The sequence below is a fragment of the Rhinatrema bivittatum genome, chromosome 6 (genome assembly GCF_901001135.1).
Source record: "Rhinatrema bivittatum chromosome 6, aRhiBiv1.1, whole genome shotgun sequence".
Taxonomy (NCBI): Eukaryota; Metazoa; Chordata; class Amphibia; order Gymnophiona; family Rhinatrematidae; genus Rhinatrema; species Rhinatrema bivittatum.
In genome coordinates, this window is record NC_042620.1 from 4,340,732 (window position 1) to 4,364,231 (window position 23,500).

Genomic DNA, 23,500 nt, shown 5'->3' on the forward strand with positions numbered 1-23,500 from the left:
GAGCGAGGAGACAGCGCTGTCCCCTGAATGACAGATTTGAGTAAAGCAAGTGTTGCTTACCTGTAACAGGTGTTCTCACAGGACAGCAGGATGTTAGGCCTCACATATGGGTGACGTCAGTGGACGGAGCCCTGCTATGGAAAACTTTTCTGTCCAAGTTCCTATAAAGCTTTGATCAACGCTGGCACACTGAGTGCACTGAGCATGCTCAGCCTGCAATTATCCCTGTGACCACAGGTGTCTCCCCCTCAGTCTCGTCTTATAGCAAAAAGCGCAAGCGAAACTAAAGTAATAAAATGGATGTAGACCCAACTCCGCGGGGTGGTGGGTGGGTTTCGGTACTCACCCTTATGTGAGGACAACCATCCTGCTGTCCCGTGAGAACACCTATTACAGGTAAGCAACTCTGCTTTCTCACGGGACAAGCAGGATGGTAGTCCTCACATATGGGTGAGTACCGAGCTGAGGATCCCCGAGAGTGTACCCAATGCACCCAAGACGTGCAAAAGGTGCAACATCGGGGGTAGAATTTGGTAAGGAGGGCATCCTGAAACCCTTAACGGGTTGGTGGAAGGATGTTGGGTAGTTAAACCAAAAAGAAGAGGAGTAGACGGACTGGCCAAACATGGAGCATGCCGGCTAGTCATATTTAAGGGATAATGGGCTGCAAAGGTATGGAGAGAGCTCCAGGTCGCAGCCTTACAAATATGTACAAGCGGCACCGGTCGAAGGTGAGTTATTGAGGCTGGTACGGCCCTAACAGAGTGTGGTTACACACGGTGTTGTAGTGAAATGCCTGCTTGTTAGTAGGAAAAAGAGATACAGACCATAAATTGTCCACTGGAACTCGCAGCTTGGCTTTTGCCACAGGATGAAAGAGTTAGGTGTAATTCCTATGGAGTGTAGTGCGGTCTGGATAGAATGCAAGTGCACTTTTACAGTCCAAAGAGTGGAAAACCCTCTTGCTCTGGTGAGAGAGAGGTGTTGGGAAAAAGTGGGCAGAGTATATTCTGAGTAAGGTGAGATGCTGCGTCTACCTTAAGAAGGATATGAAGTTGAGTTTGTAAAACCACTTGGTCACGGAGGAAAGGAGGGTCGGGTGAGTATGTAACAAAGTGTAGAACTCATTGATCCTTCTGGCAGAAGTGATGACTACGAGAGAAAGAGTTTTCCATGCCAGACTGTTAAGTGAGAGGAATGGCAAGGCTCGAATGGGGAACGCATGAGTCTTGTAAGCACTAATATATAGGCCCCATTCCGTAACCAGTAAAAATAGAGGCGGCTTAATCAGTGGTTAACCCATGGTAAGCTGACTCGGAAGGGGTAGAACTGTTAATCGGGTATCCCCACTCCAAGTAGCTCGATGTATCCTGACGCCAGTGCAGAATTACTCTGAACTCGGTCTGGTTATTCTGGAACACCGAAGACTGCCAACACTGTGTACAACAGTGGCGGTGGCAGTAGCGATGTTGCTCGGCCCGGGCATTCTCCAGCACCGAGTAGGATAGCACCAATGTACTGGATGGCGTCGGTGGTGGACGGTCACCGTGCCAGTGACAATGAGTGCCACGGTGCTCGGCCCGGTCCTTCCCAGCGCCTAGGTGGATGCCCTCGCTGTCTTGGATGGCGAATGAGGACGGACTGTCAGCATGCCTGCACTGCTCCTGGCACTGTGTAGTGTCGTAGGCTAATACGGGGCTTTCGTAAAGAACCCAAAGCGTGAAGCACTGTGTTTAGGCGAGGGCATTGCGTGTAGGTGCTATGTCAGTATTAATGGTATCGATGGCGACATGGAGCAGCCTCGAGGGTATCAAAAATATATATATGAAAAAATGTCGATGGCCCGGGCAGAGCAACGATAACAATGATGGAGGCACCGACGGCATTGGTATAGGTCTCGATGGAAACAATGTGGCATCGATGGATCGAATAGACATAGATGGCATCAGGAAATTGATACCGGCATCGACAGAATCGATGGCTGCATCGATAGGAACGAAGAGGACACCGATGGAAACGACATGGACGTAGATGGCATCAATGAATGGAGATGGGCGCCTACGGCATCGGTGGCATTGATCTGGCATCGACATGGGCATCGATATGGCATTGATGGAATAGACGATGGCATCGATGGAATCGATCCAGGCATCGATGGAACTGACCTGGGTATCAATGGAATCGACCTAGGCATCGATGACTCCGACGACACCAAGGTGTGCATCGATGGCATCCGCCCGGGCATCAATGACACCGATGGAAAAATTAGCACCATGGATGAAAACATTGATGGCACTGAAAGGATCGCTGTGGGGATCGATGGCATCGACAGACCCGGGGGGAGAGGTGTCGAGGGTGTCGATAAAGGCAGGACGGCCTGGTAATCAGGCCAATCAGAAACAGATACTTAGGCACCTTACACGTACCTTCAGCCAAGTCCTCACTCAAGAAACGTGCATTCTCGACTGCCAGCCCCCTTCATTGGAATGCCCTCCCCACGGACATTCGCCTCGAAACGTGTACTCGAACATTCAAAAAGAAACTCAAGACCTGGCTCTTTACAAAAGCCTACACTTAAAGGTTTAGCTCAGAACCACGTCCCAGAACTTGATTCATTCTCGCTTTTATAATCATATCAAACAACTCCTAATTTTATCCTTGGTCTCACAATTCCAAATCATTAAATATTTGAGCATGCTACACCAATACCTCTTAAGCCAGATGTAACCTCAGTTTTTGAAGTCTTCACTCCTAAAGAAATAACCGCCAGTTCTTATTTACTTAACCCTATTCTGAAGACGTAAACTTTTCATGAAGACTGTAATCTGTAAGCATCTGTATTTATTATAAGAATTTGTATTTACTATTTATTTTATTATTATTATTTAGCTATTAACATTGTTCTGTTACCACTTGGTACTATTTCTCTCCTTTACCTCAAACTCTAAGTTCCTACTAAGTTAGCCATGTTATTTATACCCAATCGTTGGATGTAATTGTATATTTATTTAATTGTTCAATCTGTTTGATGTAATTTTCTGATCCTTGTTCTGTGTAAACCGAAGTGGTATGCACTAGTGCATGAACTACGGTATATAAAAGCCTTTAAATAAATAAATAAATAAATAAGGGGTACTGACGGTAGCGATGGGGGCATCGACTGCACGAAGGTACCGAGGTATGAATTCTACAGAGGCCCTGGTGGCAACGGTAGCCGTGGAAGTCCCTATCCCACTAGTGCTAATAACCAGGCAGAGGGTCACGGGAAGACACTCGCAGGCTATGTGGGGCTAACTGTGAAAACATAGGGAGAGGGAAGGCCGCAATTCGGTTGGTAGGCCGGGGAAACCGTAGTGAGGTGACAGGAACCGACCGAAAAACAGGGCATAGTACTCACCGAGCGTCGATTAAAAGTACACAAAGGGAGACCCGCACAGGGAAAAAGCATTTGTAAAGTAAAAGTTTAAGTGTTTCTGTGTGGAAAAATTGTGAGAATTTCTCACAGAGCTCCTAACCGCTATGCTTACTGCAAAGTGGAAAAAAGAAGACTGAGGGGAGACACCTGTGGTCACAGGGATAATTGCAGGCTGAGCATGCTCAGTGCACTCAGTGTGCCAGTGTCAGTCAAAGCTTTGTAGAAACTTTGACAGAAAAGTTTTCCATACAGGACTCCGTCCACTGACGTCACCCATCCTGCTTGTCCTGTGAGAAAAACAGTTTCAAACTTTTTTTTTTAAACACAGAGAACAATAATACTTGCTTGAGCTTGAGAAATAGATATAACCCCCCCCCCCACCCCCGCAGGGCAATAAAGGAATGAAGTAAAGGAACCGCAGGGTGAGCTGCCTGCATCTGCTGGAGACAGACAAATACTGAAGGGCTGCAGGGTAGGCTCTTTCCTGATATAGGATACCCTCTCAGTTTTGGTCTATCTCCATCTGCTGGACAGGAGGCTCAACCCACGGTCTGGACTGATCCAGGCACTTACAGTGAATATAAATTAAAAAAAAAAAAAAAGATTTCTGTAACTCCATATTAATAATGGTTTATAGGGATTTGCATTTGTTGGGCCATTTGTTTTATTCGTTTTGGCCGTGTGCACATATCTCCTGATCAGAAGGTACATGCACAAAACTGACTGTGCACGCACATTTGGGTAGGTGCCCACATATCAGTGGTTTTGTGCGTGTACATGCTGATTGTGAGATATGCGCACAACTGCTGAAAGGAATGAAATGAATGGCCTTAAACACCCTCCCCCCCCCCCCAAAAAAAAATACCAATGAATACACATCCCTAACATTGGTTTATGGACTTTTCCTCCAGGAACTTATCCAAACCTTTTTTTTAAACACACCTACACTAACAGCTTTCACCATATCCTCTGGCAATGAATTCCAGAGCTTAATTATGCATAGAGTACAAAAAAAAACAAATGTCTCGTATTAGTTTTAAATGTATTACCTAGTAACTTCATTCCATATCCCCTAATCTTTGAACTCTTCGAAAGAGCAAACAATCGACTGTTTACTCGTTCCATTGCACTCATTTTGTAGGCCTCTATTGTATCTCCCCTCAGCCTTCTCTTCTTCAAGCTGAAGACACCTAACCTCTTTAGCCTTTCCTTATAGGGGAATTGTTCCATCCCCTTTATCATTTTGGTCGCCCTTCTCTGTACCTTTTCTAATTCTGCTCTATCTTTCTTGAGATGTGGTGACCAGAACTGCACACAGTACTCAAGATGAGGTTGCACCATGGAGGGATACAGAGACATTATGATATTCTCTGTTTTATTCTCCATTCCTTTCCTAATAATCCCCAGCATTCTGTTTGTGTATGATATATGAACACAAGATGAGGATGCACCATGGAGTGATACAGAGACATTATGATATTCTCTGTTTTATTCTCCATTCCTTTCCTAATAATCCCCAGCATTCTGTTTGTGTATGATATATGAACACAAGATGAGGTCACACCATGGAGTGATACAGAGACATTATGATATTCTCTGTTTTATTCTCCATTCCTTTCCTAATAATCCCCAGCATTCTGTTTGTGTATGATATATGAACACAAGATGAGGATGCACCATGGAGTGATACAGAGACATTATGATATTCTCTGTTTTATTCTCCATTCCTTCCCTAATAATCCCCAGCATTCTGTTTGTGTATGATATATGAACACAAGATGAGGATGCACCATGGAGTGATACAGAGACATTATGATATTCTCTGTTTTATTCTCCATTCCTTTCCTAATAATCCCCAGCATTCTGTTTGTGTATGATATATGAACACAAGATGAGGATGCACCATGGAGTGATACAGAGACATTATGATATTCTCTGTTTTATTCTCCATTCCTTTCCTCATAATCCCCAGCATTCTGTTTGTGTATGATATATGAACACAAGATGAGGATGCACCAGGGAGTGATACAGAGGCATTATGATATTCTCTGTTTTATTCTCCATTCCTTTCCTAATAATCCCGTGCATTCTGTTTGTGTATGATATATGAACACAAGATGAGGTCCCACCATGGAGTGATACAGAGACATTATGATATTCTCTGTTTTATTCTCCATTCCTTTCCTAATAATCCCCAGCATTCTGTTTGTGTATGATATATGTACACAAGATGAGGATGCACCATGGAGTGATACAGAGACATTATGATATTCTCTGTTTTATTCTCCATTCCTTTCCTAATAATCCCCAGCATTCTGTTTGTGTATGATATATGAACACAAGATGAGGATGCACCATGGAAGGATACAGAGACATTATGATATTCTCTGTTTTATTCTCCATTCCTTTCCTAATAATCCCCAGCATTCTGTTTGTGTATGATATATGAACACAAGATGAGGATGCACCATGGAGTGATACAGTGACATTATGATATTCTCTGTTTTATTCTCCATTCCTTTCCTAATAATCCCCAGCATTCTGTTTGTGTATGATATATGAACACAAGATGAGGATGCACCATGGAGTGATACAGAGGCATTATGATATTCTCTGTTTTATTCTCCATTCCTTTCCTAATAATCCCCAGCATTCTGTTTGTGTATGATATATGAACACAAGATGAGGATGCACCATGGAGAGATAGAGAGGCATTATGATATTCTCTGTTTTATTCTCCATTCCTTTCCTAATAATCCCCAGCATTCTGTTTGTGTATGATATATGAACACAAGATGAGGATGCACCATGGAGGGATACAGAGACATTATGATATTCTCTGTTTTATTCTCCATTCCTTTCCTAATAATCCCCAGCATTCTGTTTGTGTATGATATATGAACACAAGATGAGGATGCACCATGGAGTGATACAGAGACATTATGATATTCTCTGTTTTATTCTCCTTTCCTTTCCTAATAATCCCCAGCATTCTGTTTGTGTATGATATATGAACACAAGATGAGGATGCACCATGGAGTGATACAGAGACATTATGATATTCTCTGTTTTATTCTCCATTCCTTTCCTAATAATCCCCAGCATTCTGTTTGTGTATGATATATGAACACAAGATGAGGATGCACCATGGAGTGATACAGAGGCATTATGATATTCTCTGTTATATTCTCCATTCCTTTCCTAATAATCCCGTGCATTCTGTTTGCTTTCTTGGCTGCTGCTGCTGCACACTGAGCAGAAGATTTCAATGTATTATCAACGATGACCCCTAGATCCTTTTCCTGAGTGGTGACTCCTAATGTGGAACCTTGCACTGTGTGGCTATAATTTGGGTCACTCTTCCCTAAGTGCATCACTTTGCACTTGTACACATTAAATTTCATTTGCCATTTGAACGCCCAGTCTCCCAGTTTTACAAAGTCCTCCTGCAATTTCTCGCAATCCATTTGTGATTCAAATTTGAATAATTTTGTATCATTGGCAAATATGATCACCTCACTCATTGTTCCCATTTCCAGATCATTTATAAATATGTTAAAAAGCTAGACTAGATTCTGGCTTTATTTTCCTAAACGTTTTACTAAATCACAAGAAATAAACAAAACCAGCTGTGCTTACCTTATCAGTTCTCAAAAGAAAAGTCAGCAAAGGTAATTCTCAACTCCTCAATCTGGGCCTTCCCTAGGATTCCTCTCTTGCCTTTGGGAGTGCGGGGGTTCTCTCTCCCTTGCTGACCCTGGCTAGTGATTTCCCTTTCCCACGGACCCACCCCAGGACCAGGATTCCCTACTGTTACAGAGTTTAGAGTGGATTGGGGATTTTCATCATATGCACCAAGGATCGTCTCTTTACGGATCCCCTGTATAACTGACATTACTTTTAGTTACACTGGACAGTCTAAAAGCCTAAAAAGAATTAAACAAGCTTTGACATTTTTACTCACGCGTTTCAAACTTGTGCTAATTCAACCCCTTTTTGTGTTTAGGAAGTGTGCCACCATAATTCTCTGCTCCTTTGTTTTTCTGATGGTTCTTAGGAGTCTTTTTTCTTTTTAATATTGCTAGTATGTGTTCAGCATGCCCCTGGCTTTTGTCCACTTCTGATCAGCCCCTCCAGGTGTTCCCTGGCACCTGCCTCTAATGTATGAAGCTCAGCCTTGCCTGTCTCTGAGCACCTGTTTCCTGCTTCCTTACATGTTAACATTGGCTCCAATCTTCAGCATGTCGTAGAGTCCCTGTGCCACCTTCTCTGTACTGCTGGTAGAGTGATTGCTTCCCCAGTAATCCAGCCAGCCAGTGTAATATTCCGAGTTCACCTGCATACCAACAAGACCTGATATGTATAACACTATGTACAAACAATGAGAAACACTAAGACAACCAGAGACACATTTTTAGATGCGAGATGTGTACGATGGAAGCAGAAGGTATGGGTCAATATACATCAGAAGGGAAGGGAGAGCCTTCCTATGGAGCTTGCAATCTGTGGGTGCTTTGTAGTCATAGGAATGAAAGCTCATTTTCCAAGGGAAAGCCCATGCAGAAAAATGAAGAAAAGCAAAAATATTAAATAAATACTTTGGTTCAGTGTTCACTATAGAGGATCTTGGAAGATGAGCACTGCTGGTTTGCAAGAGTACTGATAAGGGGGGGGGGGGGTGAAGTAGATTCCCCTTATATACAAAAGAGAATGTTTGGGTGCAACCAGCAAAACTGAAAGTGGACAAGGCTTTGGGGCCAGATGAGATACAAACCAGGATATTAAGAGAGCTCAGAGAATTCTGGGGGTCAGCTGAAGGAAAAGTTCAATATATGGTTTGAGATGGGCAGTTAGGATTCCACTTCACCAATGTGGTAACAGAGAAGATGTTGAGAACTAAATGCTGATTAGCTTCACCTCAGAGATGGGAAAATGAATGGAGGCTCAGAGGAAGAAAACGATAGTGAAGTGTAAAACATTGATAAGACAGGCTAAGAGAGAATTTGAAATGATGTTGGCCATAGAGACAAAAACTCAAAACAACGTTTTAAAATATATCTGAAGCAAGAAACCTGTGATGGAGTCAGTAGGACCGATAGATGACAGAGGGGTTAAAGAGGCTCTTAGGGAAGATAAGGCCATTGCAGAAAGACTAAATTAATTCTTTGCCTCCGTGTTTACAAATGAGGATGTTGGGGAGATACCAGTTCCAGAGATGGTTTTCAGGGGTGATGAGTCAGACGAACTGAATGAAATCACTGTGAACCTGGAAGTGAGAAGTATGCCTGAACAGAAAACCAACATGGAGAAGGAAATCCCCAGAAGCCTCTGCTTTTCTTTAGCCTGCCTGGGCTGAATGGACTCTGAGTGACTTACAGAATGTCCCTGGATATCTACAAAAGCAGGCAAGCTGGCACCAGACAGGTGATGTCTATTCATGGAGTCACAAAGAAGAAACCACAGGGGAGCTTCAGGCACCATTCTCAGGAGTTTGTAATCCACACAGCTACAGACGTGTTGATTGTCTTGACCAGTAAGAGTTTAACAGAACAAAGAAAGCCATGGGAAATGGGCCACACCTCCTGGGAAGAAACTAATCAGGGATAGTTAGGGATGATCTAATCGTGCATTTGACATCACAACTTATGTAAATGATTCTTTGGGCGGTCACGCAAGTCTAGAAGCTTCCACAATATTGTATAAAAGAAGGGTCACTTCCTGTATATGAGGAGATGCTGGTCAGTTTGTAAGACTAAGGGCGCCCAGTACCCAGCATCTCCCGAGAACACTTATATTGACTAATAAAAATACATTATACTTTTTACTGAGTCTAAGTCTTCTTGTGTCCCTGGCCATAAGCATAGAGTAAGCTTTATAGAAGATGTAGTAGGTCAAATTGACAAACTAGAGTAGCAAATCACCTGGACCAGATGGTATGCACCCCAGGATTCTAAAGGAACTAAAAAATGAAAGTTCAGATCTATTAGTTAACATTTGTAACCTATCATTAAAATCATCCATTGTACCTGAAGACTGGAGGGTGGCCAATGCAACCCCAATATTTAAAAAGGGCTCCAGGAGCAATCCGGAAAACTATAGACCAGTGAGCCTGACTTCAGTGCCAGGAAAAATAGTGGAAACTATTCTAAAGATCAAAATCACAGAACATATAGAAAGACATGGTTTAATGGAACAAAGTCAGCATGGCTTTACCCAGGGCAAGTCTTGCCTCACAAATCTGCTTCATTTTTTTTGAAGGGGTTAATAAACATGTGGATAAAGGTGAACCAGTAGATGTAGTATATTTGGTATTTCAGAAGGCATTTGAGAGGCTTCTAAGTAAAAAGTCTTAGGATAGGTGGCTGTGTCCTTTCATGGATAACAAATTGGTTAAAAGATAGGAAACAGAGAATAGGATGAAAACGTAAATTTTCTCAGTGGAAAAGGCTAAACAGTCGAGTGCCTCAGGGATCTGTACTTGGACAGGTGCTTTTTAAATATATTTTTAAATGATCTGGAAAGGAATACAAATGAGGTAATCAAATTTGCAAAATTATTCAGAGTAGTTAAATCACAAGCAGATTATGAGAAATTGCAAGAGGACCTTGTGAGACTGAAAGATTGGGCATCCAAATGGCAGATGAAATTTAATGTGGACAAGTGCAAGGTGTTGCATATAGGAAAAAATAACCCATGCTGTAGTTACATGAGGTTAGGTTCCATATTAGGAGCTACCACCCAGGAAAAAGGTGTTATAGTGGATAATACATTGAAATCCTTGGCTCAGTGTGCTGAAGCAGTCAAAAAAAGGAAATTATTAGGAAGGGAATGGAGAATAAACTGGAAAATGTCAATGCCTCTGTATCGCTCCATGGTGAGAGCGCACCTTGAGTACTGTGTACAATTCTGCTCACTGCATCTCTAGAAAGATATAGTTGCACTGGAGAAGGTACAGAGAAGGGCAACCAAAATGATAAAGGGGATGGAACAGCTTCTCTATGAGGAAAGGCTGAAGAGGTTAGGGCTGTTCAGTTTGGGGAAGAAACGAGTGAGGGGGGATATGATAGAGGTGTTTAAAATCATGAGAGGTCTTGAATGGGTAGATGTGAATCGGTTATTTACTCTTTCAGGTAATAGGACTAGGGGGCACTCCATGAAGTTAGCATGGGGCACATTTAAAACTAACTGAAGAAATTTCTTTCACTCCATGTACAATTAAGCTCTGGAATTTGTTGCCAGAGGATGTGGTTAGTGCAGTTAGTGTAGGTGGGATTAAAAAATATTTGGATAAGATCTTGGAGGAAAAGTCCATTAACTGCTATTAATCAAGCTGACTTAGGGAATAGTCACTGCTATTACTGGCAACAGTAGCGTGGGATGTACTTAGTGTTTGGGTACTTGCCAGGTTCTTGTGGCCTGGATTGGCCACTGTTGGAAACAGGATGCTGGGCTTGAAGGACCCTTGGTCTGTCCCAGTATGGCAATTTCTTACGTTTTTAACCATCTATAATCCAGTGGGTGCAGGATCTGAGGCAACATATTATTACCAGAGGAAGGTCGTATCAGAAGAATCTGATTGATTTTTTTGATTGGGTGACTAAAGAACTAGATCAAGGACAAACACGTAATTTGATTTACTTGGATTTCAGCAAAGCTTTTGATACGATTCCATTCAGGAGGCTCATGAATAAAGTGAGCAGTCTGGTAGAGGGTCCCAAGCTGGTGGAATGGATTAGAACTGGGTTGACTTGGTAAATGGAACTCACTCTGAAAAGAGAAGGGAGATAAATGGCCTGCCTCAGGGATCTATTCTGTTTAATACTTTTGTGAGTGATATTGCAGAGGGATTAGAAGTACGCAAGTATATTTCATTTATATTCTGCTTTTTGGCACTTCAAAGCAGATTACATTCAGGTACTGTAGGTATTTCCCTATCCCCAGAGGGCTTACAATCTAACAGAGGGGACTAAGGACTAGGGGGCATTCCATGAAGTTAGCAAGTAGCACATTTAAGACTAATCGGAGAAAATTCTTTTTCACTCAACGCACAATAAATCTCTGGAATTTGTTGCCAGAGGATGTGGTTAGTGCAGTTAGTGTAGCTGGGTTCAAAAAAGGTTTGGATAAGTTCTTGGAAGAGAAGTCCATTAACTGCTATTAATCAAGTTTACTTAGGGAATAGTCACTGCTATTAATTGCATCAGTAGCATGGGATCTTCTAGGTGTTTGGGTAATTGCCAGGTTCTTGTGGCCTGGTTTGGCCTCTGTTGGAAACAGGATGCTGGGCTTGATGGACCCTTGGTCTGACCCAGCATGGCAATTTCTTATGTTCTTATGTTCTAAAGTGACTGGCCCAAGGTCACAAGAAGTGGCAGTGGGATTTGAACCCTGGTTTCCCTAATTTGTAGCCAATTTTTCAGATCAAGGAGATTTTGTTCTTCTGTCATTGACTATCCGATTCAAGCTAAAGCACTACAAGACCATTTTCTTGCCCATGGGAATCCTAAGGCATGTATTCACAAAGCTTTCCTACGGGCAAAAAATATAGCCATCCACAATGGCTTTTCTTTCCCCGGTCGAGTGAAAATGACCAAGCACAAATAAGTTGTACAGTTTGTTTTATTATAATTACTGACTTTGTTTTATTTCTTTTTAATGTATTTATAAGCTTATATAGGAAGTTTATGATTTTACTTTTTTGTAAACCATTATGTTTGGTCACAGAATGATGGTATAGAAATGCGATAAATAAATAGTGTTCTTCCATTTTCTGTGGACACGTGCTATTCGGACATCTATGTTAAAGAACTGGCACATTTTACAACTACACTCAGTTTTTACATGCGGGGGGTCAATTTAAGAGATTCTCTGGTACACTCAGACTTTACTAAATTATTAGCCCCTGTCAATTCTGCTGGCTTCCATGAATCATGTGGTTCCTGTACAGTGTGTGAAGTGTCTATGTGCACCTCCACCGTTCAAGAGACATCAGTAAATCGTTTCATAGGGATGTGAATCGTTTTTTGACGATTTAAAATATCGTCCGATATATTTTAAATTGTCAAAAATCGTTAGAAGCGCGATACAATAGGAATTCCCCCGATTTATCGTCAAAAATCGTAAATCGGGGGAAGGGGGAGGGCGGAAAAACCGGCACACTAAAACAACCCTAAAACCCACCCGACCCTTTAAAATAAATCCCCCACCCTCCCGAACCCCCCCAAAATGTCTTAAATTACCTGGGGTCCAGAGCGGGGGTCCCGGTGTGATCTTTTACTCTCGGGCCTGCGGTGCGTTGTAGAAATGGCGCCGGCGCTACCTTTGCCCTGTCATATGACAGGGCAAAGGTAGCGCCATACGGCAAAACGATTCGACTGCAGGAGGTCGCTCCCGGACCCCCGCTGGACTTTTGGCAAGTCTTGTGGAGGTCAGGAGACCCCCCAAGCTGGCCAAAAGTCCCTGGGGGTCCAGCGGAGGTCCGGGAGCGATCTCCTACGCTCCTGACGTCGGGGGCAAAAAACAAAATGGCGCCGGCGCTACCTTTGACCTGTCATATGACAGGGCAAAGGTAGCGCCGGTGCCATTTCTACAACGCACCGCAGGCCCAAGAGTAAAAGATCACACCGGGACCCCCGCTCTGGACCCCAGGTAATTTAAGACATTTTGGGGGGGTTCGGGAGGGTGGGGGATTTATTTTAAAGGGTCGGGTGGGTTTTAGGGATGTTGTAGTGTGCCGGTTTTCCCGCCCTCCCCCGATTTACGATTTACACGATATTTACAAAAACAAAACCGCGACGATCCGATTCCCTCCCCCCCCCAGCCGAAATCGATCGTTAAGACGATCGATCACACGATTCACATCTCTATCGTTTCATTACTTTGAAACAGCCCACCTACTGTTTATCAGTGGGGGTCATCTACCTCCTACAATGCCCTTGTGGCAAGAGTTACATTGGTAAAACCAAAAGGACCTTAAAAGTTAGGATCATGGAACATCAGTCTAATATCTCTTCACATTATCTGAATGCTCCGTTGGTGGCACACTGCAAAGAATTTACCCACTCTTTCTCTGACCTTAGATTTTGTGTCTTAGATCAACCAAGACCCAATTGGAGAGGAGGCAACTTTGACATGACATTGTTACATTTGGAACAACGTTGGATATATAATTTGAATACTGTTAAAGAACATGTCTAAATTCAGAATGAGATCTTAAAGTTTTTTTGTGATATCTTTACTGTCTTTAATGCCTGCTATTTTTTTATTTGCAGGCAATCAACTACAGCCTGGATTGACTAAGGAACTTTCAGTGTTGGATAATGCCCCCCCCCCCTTGGGTTGATGTCATCTGGATTTTCTGCATGACAATCTTGTTTGTTTGTTGTTCTTGGGTGTTTGACATTTACCCTGTGCGATAGATTCATGATACTACTTAGAACGGAAGCACTAGAATTTCAAAGTTCACAACAGCTGAGTGGTCAGTGTCATTTTATTTTTATTTGACATTTAGAAATCACTTGATTCAGTTCTGGGATATACATCTTCCTCTGGTTTCTTGTTGTGAAGTTTCCTGAAACCTGCACGTCCAATTCTATAAGGTGACACGGGTTTGTTTGAGATAAGTATTGATTTTTTATTTTGTTGGTAATTAATTCTATTTGTTTATCTATTGATTTCTATAGACAACAGTCTTTGGGTTCTGAATTGTACACAGCCCCCGAAGAAGCATTTTTTCGCAAAACCACAGCCGTTGTTGGACTATTTAAAGTTTGTTTTGGACGTTTGTTTTGGACTGTTGTTCCTTTTTATTTGCTTATCAAATTATTTTAAAAAATTAACATTTTGAAGTGAATGATAAGACCGGGTGGCCTGTGCCTTGCTGGACATACCATCTGGCTCGCTAATACCTCATGTTTGAAAATATATTCTTTGCTAACAATTGTTTCTTTGGAATATTTTTTGAATTTATGTTATGGTGGATTGCAAAATCTTTTTAGTATAAAATTTCATTTTCATTATTTTTGGTTTTCCTATTGTTCTTCTGAGACTTTTAGAGACTCTTTTGTAATTTGTTCCCTGATGTAGCCTGCTTTTATAACCATAAGGCTACGCCTCCATTTTACAGATAACACTAAGATCTGCAACAGAGTGGGCACCCCTGAAAGAGAAGAAACCATGAGACGTGATATAAGAAAGCTAGAAGAGGGGTGAAGGGTTAGGCAACTAGGACTCAATGCCAAAAGTGCAGAGTCTTGCATCTGGGTGCAGAAATCCAAAGGAGCTTTGGGTGCTGGGGGCAGTCCTGATTTATCAGCTTCTTGTGGGGGGAGGGGTTAAAAGCACGAAAACTCTAAATCTGTCCCTGGCTGGGGGGGGCAAGAGACTGATGTGAACAGAGAAGGAGAAGTAATATCTGATGATCCGAAGGAAGCAAAATCAATGCGAAGAGCTGGTGACTCAGGCCAAAGTGATGCTAGCAAGCAGGAAAACGGAGGAGATAATGCCCCTGGTGAGATATCACTTGGGGTACTATTGTTTAGTTCTACAGGCCACATCTCAAAAAGAACAGAGAAAGGATAGAAGCAATCCAGAGAAAGGCAATCAAAATGGTGTGGGGTCACTACAGAATGAAGACCTCCATATGTATATCCTGGAGGAGAGGAGAGACAGTGGAAAAAGGACAGGGATTGTTAAATGCTTGAAGAGGATGATATTCATAAGCATTTATCTGGATAACTTGCCAATGTTTGAATACCACCTGCACTTATGTGACTAAACTTTATCTGGATAAAATTTAGCAAGGTAAGTTAGGAGTATTTCAGGGCAGGAATAAGTTAGCTGGATAACTTATCCAGTTCACTCCAATATTTTAAGTTAGCCAAATAAGCTATTCAGCTAACTCTAGATGTGAACAGCAGCAGGTCTGAAGTTATCTGGGAACGTGTTCCTAGATAACTTTAAGCTTAACTGGTTATATTCAAAGAATGTAGCAATCTGGTTCCAGAAAAAGAAGGTCTAGAAGGCCTGGTGGCCAGGGTTACCCAATCCCCAACCCAGCACCACAAAATGGGGCCTTCTGGCCAGAGCCCCCTGCACCCCCAAACACTGACAAAAGTTGAAAGGCTACAGGGTTGTTGACTAAAAGACTTACTTCTGGTCTCTCCTCAGCCCCCATCCAGATCAAGCCAACACCCCCCTGGCAAACTGCAACCTCCAAAATCCCTTACCACCCACAAAGCTAGATAGGGCTCGATATTAAAAAACGTTGACAGAAGTCTTACCAGCGGTCCTTTGGCCTCAAAGCGCCGCTGAGCAGCAAATGCCTGCGTTACGTTGGAGACTGAAACAGAAGAGAAGGTGAGGTTCAGATTCAGGACTGTGCAAGCTGCATCTACGGCAGGACGAACATCCCTAGGAAAATCCCCCAGGACTCACTTCCAATGGTCAAATGTACAAAATGTCCAGAAGGGCAATCACAAGAATGACCTGGAACCCAAAGGAAACCCACAACAGAGAAGGGGTGCAAGCAGAAACATCGCTTCCTGTACCAAGACTCTCCACAAACAGGTCAGAGTAAAAGTACTCTATAATGTCCCATTAACCAAACCGAAAAAAGAGAGAATATCACATCATCCATGTGCACAGAAACGTTAGCACTGAACAGCCTGTCACCCCAACATTGTTATCAGTCAAACTATAATGATTTTAATATTAATATTTTAATATTTGCTTTTAGACATTTCTTTCATGCAAGGAAGCGAACAATGAAATGCTAACATTAGGGAAGCTAACAAATTTGGCAGCAAAATAATGAGTGGAAGAGTAGTCTAGTGGTTAAAGCAGTGGGCTATGAACCAGGAGACCAGGTTGTGAGTCCTGCTGTCGCTATAGAGTAGAGAGTCCATCAAGCTAGGTTGAGAGAACCTTGCACAAATATCATCTTTGGGTGAATTTCCTCACTCCGAAGGTCATCAAATCTTCACAAGAAAGCACTGTTTTGTTCATATGTTGAATGTCAAAGTGGCCCCTAACCCCCTACACTAATACCTAAACCTCACCTCGAGTTACTAGGTGGGCCTCCCATACCTATCTAGGGAGAGGACATTATGGCTAGTCTCTCGCTCTCTCTCTCGTCTGAGCTCCCTGGGACCATTAACAATGGTCCCCCAGTGGCTGAATGCAGGAAATACAAAGGAAAATTAGTATCCTTACCTGATAATTTTCGTTCCTGTAGTACCACGGATCCTGGGTTTGGCCCCCCCTCTAACAGATGGAGTCAGAAGTTTACAAAACAAACTCCGCCTCATATAGGCTAGTGCCACCTACAGCCTGGCAGTATTACTTAATGTCAAAGCAGAATGGATCATAAAAAACCCCAGCTAACTATATACAGTAACCGACAAAACCGAAAAAAAATTGGCTCACTGACCCATCAGCTGGAATCAGCACCCATTGGCTGACGAATAACCAAACAATCTGAAAGAAAGAAACCAGCAATACAACAGCAAGGACTCTCCAAACTGACAAGAACCCCAAAGCAGGGCGGGACTCTGGACTGATCCGTGGTAATACAGGAACGAAAAGGATACTAATTTTCCTTTCCCTGTACGTACCCGGATCAGTCCAGACTCCTGGGATGTACCAGAGCATTATTTACTTGGGATGGGATCTGGAGAGGCCCGCACGCAGTACCCCAGATCCGAACAGCCCTGTCCTAGGCGCTTGAACATCCAAATGGTAATGTCTAGCAAAGGTATGAAGCGACTTCCACGTAGCCACCCTACATATTTCCTCGGGTGAAACCTGATGACTCTCTGCCCATGAAGCCGCCTGAGATCGAGTGGAATGCGCTCGAAGGCCTACCGGCAATGGTTGGCTCCTTAACAAATAGGCCGAATTAATGGTTTCCTTTAACCAACGAGCTATCGTGTTCTTGGAAGCCATATTACCAGGACGAGGCCCACTCCATAGCACAACACCCGGAACTCATTGGTAAGTTCCAGGTAGCGGAGCAAAGCTCTGCGAACATCCAACTTCTTTAAATCCTTGAGGGTGGGATCCGATCGGTCACGCTCGGAGAAAGCTGGCAACTCCACAGACTGATTCACGTGGAATGACGACAACACCTTGGGTAGGAAGGATTAAACCGTACGCAGGGAAACACCCGACTCAGAAATCCGCAGGAAAGATTCCCTATAGGTCAACCACCAAAAATATGACCTTCAAAGTGAGATCTTTCAATGTGACCCTACACAGCGGCTCGAAGGGCGCCGAACACAAGGCCTTAAGGACCAAATTCAGATTACAAGACGGACATGGGTCCCGTACATGAGGGCTCAAATGTTTTACCCCGCGTAAAAAACGGGAGACATCCGGGTGTGCCACCAAACTTAGGCCACATATGATACCGCGCAAAGAACAGATGGCGGCCACCTGAACCTGCAATGAACTCCAGGACAATCCTTTGGATACCCCATCTTGAAGAAAACTCAAGACCTCAGAAACTCCCGCCTGGGTAGATTCAACGCTCCTGTCGCGACACCATGTATCGAACACCTTCCAGACCCTGACATAAGACAAGGAAGTGAAAACCTTACGGGACTGTAACATGGTAGATACCACCGCATCTGAATACCCCTGGGAAGTCAGACATTTCCTCTCAAAAGCCATGCCGCGAGACAAAAGCAGTCGACCTGATCGAAATAAACTGGACCCTGACGGAGTAGATCCGGTAGATCCGGGAACCGCAATGGACCGTCGATGGCCAGATTGATCAGATCCGCGAACCATGGACGCCTCGGCCACTCGGGAGCAACGAATATCTCTTCCGATGGATACACTTCTATCCTGCGAAGAGCTCGCCCGATGAGTGGCCAAAGAGGAAACACATACAGCAGAATCCCCTTTGGCCAGGGGAGAGCCAACGCGTCCACGCCCTCCGCGCCCGGCTCCCTGCAACGGGTGAAGAAGCGTGGCGCCTTGGCGTTCCGGAACGTCGCCATCAGGTCCAGGCGAGGTGTTCCCCAACGGGCACAGATGCAATGAAAGGCTTCGTCCGCGAGTTCCCATTCTCCGGGATCTAGGTAATGTTGACTGACAGGCTGTAGGTGGCACTAGCCTATATGAGGCGGAGTTTGTTTTGTAAACTTCTGTCTCCATCTGCTAGCGGGGGGGCCAAACCCAGGAGTCTGGACTGATCCGGGTACGTACAGGGAACAGGTATCACACAGTCTGAAAATGTTATCGCAATTTGTGTAACTTAGCTCTTCACATAGGTAATTAGCGCAAATTGCGATAAACTGTATATTAGCATAAAACACACCCCTTTTGCTATCGCATGCGATACTTATCATATTTTGATAAATCTAGGCCTTAGATTGTAAGCCCTCTGGGGATAGGGAAATACCTACAGTACCTGAATGTAATCCACTTTGAAGCGCTGAAAAAAGTGCGAAAAGCGGAATCTAAATCTAAATAAATAAATAATGGGAGCTTTGAATTGCCCCAAAATTGACTGGGGAAATGTAACATCAGGACAATCTAGGGAGATAAAGGGGCCGATGCAATTATGTGTGCTGAAAGCGGGTACTGACTTTTCAGCGCCCGCTTTTTTTTAACGCACGCATGGCGCCCACAAGGGGGGAGCCTTGCAATATTCAAATTAGAGAGTCGCACTAGGAAGGAGGCACTAGGGTCGCTTGCGCAACCTTAGCGCCTCCTTCCTAATGCGACCCGCTGCGGCTGCCGGTTATGAAGACCGATGCCAGTAAACTCAGCGTTAGTTTTCATTACTGGCAGATAGGCAGGTTATGAAAACTGAGGCTGAGTTTACCGGCGTTGGTCATCATAACTTGGCGGTCTGCCGAGTTTTTTGTTTTTACTTTAAAAATGAAGTACAGAAGGGGGGTAAGTGACGTCACCAAAGCGCATGGACGCATGAGACACAAGCTCCCTTCCCAGCCTTCTAAATAAAACTTACTTTTTCAGGATTTCTCAGAATACTGTGGCAACATTTAGAAAAAGGAGAAGACTAGGAATCCGGCAATCATGACAGTGAAAAGAAAATTCATTTTCAAAGTTTCTCCTATCGCAAACTCAGAGAGCCGGACGCAGACATGCTAGCTACAGAGGCCGCAGATAAAGAACCGGAGGATTAGTTCAATATTCAGTCGCATGAAGCCCCGACCCAATCCGAGTTTCGGGACTGGTTCAGCGATTTGAGGCAGGATTTTAAAAATTACAAAAAAGAGATCAGGGACATGCTGGGGGAATTCCAGGAGGAGCTCTCTGGCCTAAGCAACAGAGTCGATGAGGTAGAAAATAAAACTGATGCACAAGCTGAGACCTCCAAACAGCTACATGAGGCACTCACAGAACTACAAGATGAAAACCTTACTATATGCTTATTTCTGATATTGTTCAAATTGTTTTTTATTGTTGCAGAACTGCTAAGAAAATGTATAACGTTCACATTGTTTTTTCTGTTACACAACTGCTAAGAAAAATGTATATTTTTGTAAACCGTTATGATGGCTCTACCGAATGACGGTATATAAAACTCAATCAATCAATCAATCAATCAATCAATAAATAAATAAATAAATAAATGCCAAACTAGTGGATCTAGAAAATCGGGCCCGCCGGGGAAATCTGCATTTCCGGGGTTTCAAAGAAACTGCTGACAATGCAGACTGCATGGAGTGCATCAAACGCTTCTGCCTATTTTTGCTAGACACCAGCGATGATAGCACAGCAAGTCCATCTCCAGATATTAAATTTGATAGAGCCCATAGAACCCTGAAAGCACCAGGATCCAGTTTACCAAGGGATATCATCGTATGCTTCCATGATTTCTCTTTCAAAGAAAAAAATGCAGGAATTGCCAGGAAACAGCTGCGCTGGAATTGGAAGGATCAAGAAATCTCTGTCTATGCTGATCTCTCTCAAGCTACTCTTCAGAACAGACAGGATCTTAAACAAGTCACAGTGTTTCTTTGCAAGGAAAATATTAAATATAGGTGGCTGCATCCCTTTGACCTGGGAGGGGGTGTCTTCAAGGATCCATAATACTTCAGATGCCGTTACTCTCTTAAAAGAACACGGCTTTACATTGGCGAATACTCATAGCGCACGTCCGCCTACATCTAAAGGCCAACAACCTCGCTGGCAAAGGGCCAGCTCACGACACAGCAGGTTGAAGCGTAACTCTGACCTTCAGAGGCAATCTTGCGAAGCTACATGACTGTGGGACTGGGTAACCTAAGAGCCAATTATGCTCCTTTAATTACCCGAACGACCATGTGAATTTAAACATGGAGTTATAGGAAAGGAAACTGAAGGATTTTATTTTGCTGTGTTTCTTCACAACTACCTTTCCCTTCTTTTTTATCACGGATTCTTTGATACCATGAATATCCTGAATGATACAGTCCAGGCTAGGGAACTATGTATGATGGTGACTATCACTTCCTCGCGGAGATTAGACCTGCAAGGAGGTTGGCGCAGATCATGGCTATTTAGTGGGGGGGAGCGGGAGGGTGACTTAAGGGTACAAGGGAACCACACACTTGTTAAAGAGGAATACAGGGTTCGCATATCCTTGCTATTGTTTGGGAAAGTCCTACTGCTACCAAAGGAGATCCCGGAACATCAGGTCTCTCAGATGCATGGGTTCCTCATTCCAGGAGTTTATTGATAACTCAGGATACCTGCCTGGCCTTTCTACAGCATATGAGAGGCAGCTTTTTGAATCCTGTAAACCAGAACTTTAAGTACACTTGCTATAAGTTCTAATATGTCTTCTTTTAAATTGTATCCCTTAATGTTAAGGGACTCAGTTCTCCATACAACAGACATCTTCTTTTCAAGGAGGCAAAGGCATTACAGGCAGACATTGTTTTCATTCAGGAATCACACTTGAGGGGCAGGCATGAGGCACTTTTAAAATCTAATCAGTACCCATATCAATATTTGACACCACGTGCAAAGACAGCCAAATATGCAGGGGTGGGCATCTTGATTTTACAGCACCTAGTATTTGCCAGTCAATCCTGTATCCGGGATCCACAGAGTAGATATATAATACTGCTTATATCAGTGGATGGAACGATTTATACTTTAATAAATATTTATGCACCAAACCAGGAACAAGGGACATTTTTTGAAGGGTTGGGCCAAGTTATAGTGCTTCATGGGAAGGGAAATATAATTATGGGAGGAGATTTCAATTTTGCAAGAAATCCAGAACTGGATTCCTCAAAGGGCAGTGTATCAGTAGCTCCTATACATGGGAAAAAACTGCAGGAATTGACTGACCAATGGTATCTCTTAGATATCTGGAGAGTACACTTCCCAAAATCTAGATCTTATACTTTTTACTCTCCACCTCATGATTCACACTCAAGAATTGATTATTTCTTGATTGATAAAATGCTTTCTCATGCTGTCACTAAACCGGATATCACACCAGTAGCATGGTCAGACCATGTGGCTATTACCCTTGATATTAAGTTTGTTAATTATGATACAGGCTTGCGGTTCTGTCGACTCAATAATTCGCTGTTGGACGATGATGCCTTTGTTAAGATTCTTAATATTAGTATTCAAGACTTTTTTCAATTCAATGATACAGAGACGGTAACACCACCGATAGTCTGGGAAGCCTTCAAGGCATATATGAGGGACCTATTTACCTCTAGTGCGTCCTTCTTAAAAAAACAACTCAATAAAGAAGCTCATGATTTGAGGAACAAAATAGAGAGACTCTCTCACGAACACCAAACTACTGGTGCTTCCCATATTTTATTGCAATTATCACAAGCAAGGGAAGACATCATCCGTCTGGAATCTGCCCAGATGCTCCATTCTATGACCATAGCTAAACAAGAATACTTCAAAGGGGGAAATAAGGCAGGAAGGAATCTGGCTAGGAAACTAAAGAAAATCACATATCAAAACTTAATTACCAAAATTAAAGATAAGAAGGGAGAAATACTGACGAATAATACTGATATTCGCCAGAGGTTTTTAACATTTTATTCTGACCTCTATGCCTTGGAACACCATATCACGCAAGGCCACGTTGATGAATTTCTGGCCAGCGTTACTTTACCATCCCTTTCTGATGAGGCTCGAGAAACATTAGATGCAGAAATTAACACTATAGAAATTCTTCATGCCATAAAAGATCTAAAGTTGGGAAAGTCCCCTGGACTTGATGGACTAACGGCTAGATTCTGTAAGCTATTTGCTCCCTACATAGTAGTGCACCTACAGAGGCTATATAATTAAGGACGGGAGGAGATTTAGCCCCAAATTCTAATTCAGCAGGGATTACCATCTTATTAAAGCCAGAAAGAGATCCCTCAGTGTGTAGATCCTATCGGCCCATATCCCTTATAAATTTAGATATTAAAATATTAGCAAAATGTTTAGCATATTGCATGAATAAATTCATCACTTCCCTTATAGATCAGGATCAAGCATGGTTCATGCCGGGAAGACTGGCTGGCGACAATATACGCAAATTAATTGATGTCATGTGGTGGGCTCATAGGACCAACACCGAGGCTGTTCAATTATCCATAGATGCAGAAAAGGCCTTTGACATGGTTCACTGGCCTTTCTGTTTGGCGTATTAAAGAAAATGGGATTTGGGACATTTTTCTGCACATGGATAGCAGGCTTATATAAGGATCTGAAGGCCTGTCTTAAAATAAACGGGGGGGTATTCCGACTATTTTGCAGAGGACAGAGGCACTAGGCAGGGATGCCCCCTATCCCCTTTATTGTTCGCTATTTTTGTAGAACCCTTGGCCACGGTTATTAGGAACAACAAAGATGTGTCTGGCTTTCGGTTTTCTGGTAGGGAATTTAAACTGACTTTATTTGCAGATGATATTATGTTTTCTGTAACTCAACCACATTTATCTCTTACGGCCATAGAACAAGATATTCCAAATTTTAGTTTAGCCTCTGGGTTTAAGGTAAACTGGGAGAAGTCTGAACTGCTTAACCTTATTTGTGCTTCGACGACTGACCAGGCTTTGAAACCACTCCACCCATTTCGATGGGCTTCCAGTAAAC

The 23,500-nt window shown here is 43.1% G+C and overlaps 1 protein-coding gene across 1 annotated transcript in view; it reads right to left on the reverse strand.

Moving 5' to 3' along the window:
* Positions 1-23,500, reverse strand: part of LOC115093355 (beta-galactosidase-like) — a 156,791-nt gene that overhangs the window by 99,389 nt on the left and 33,902 nt on the right. Inside the window, exons 4-5 of the mRNA XM_029604986.1 lie at positions 15,697-15,755; positions 7,630-7,751 (exon numbers count right to left, since the gene is read on the reverse strand). Coding sequence (XP_029460846.1) covers positions 7,630-7,751; positions 15,697-15,755 — 181 coding nt within the window. The remainder of the gene's footprint in view (positions 1-7,629; positions 7,752-15,696; positions 15,756-23,500) is intronic.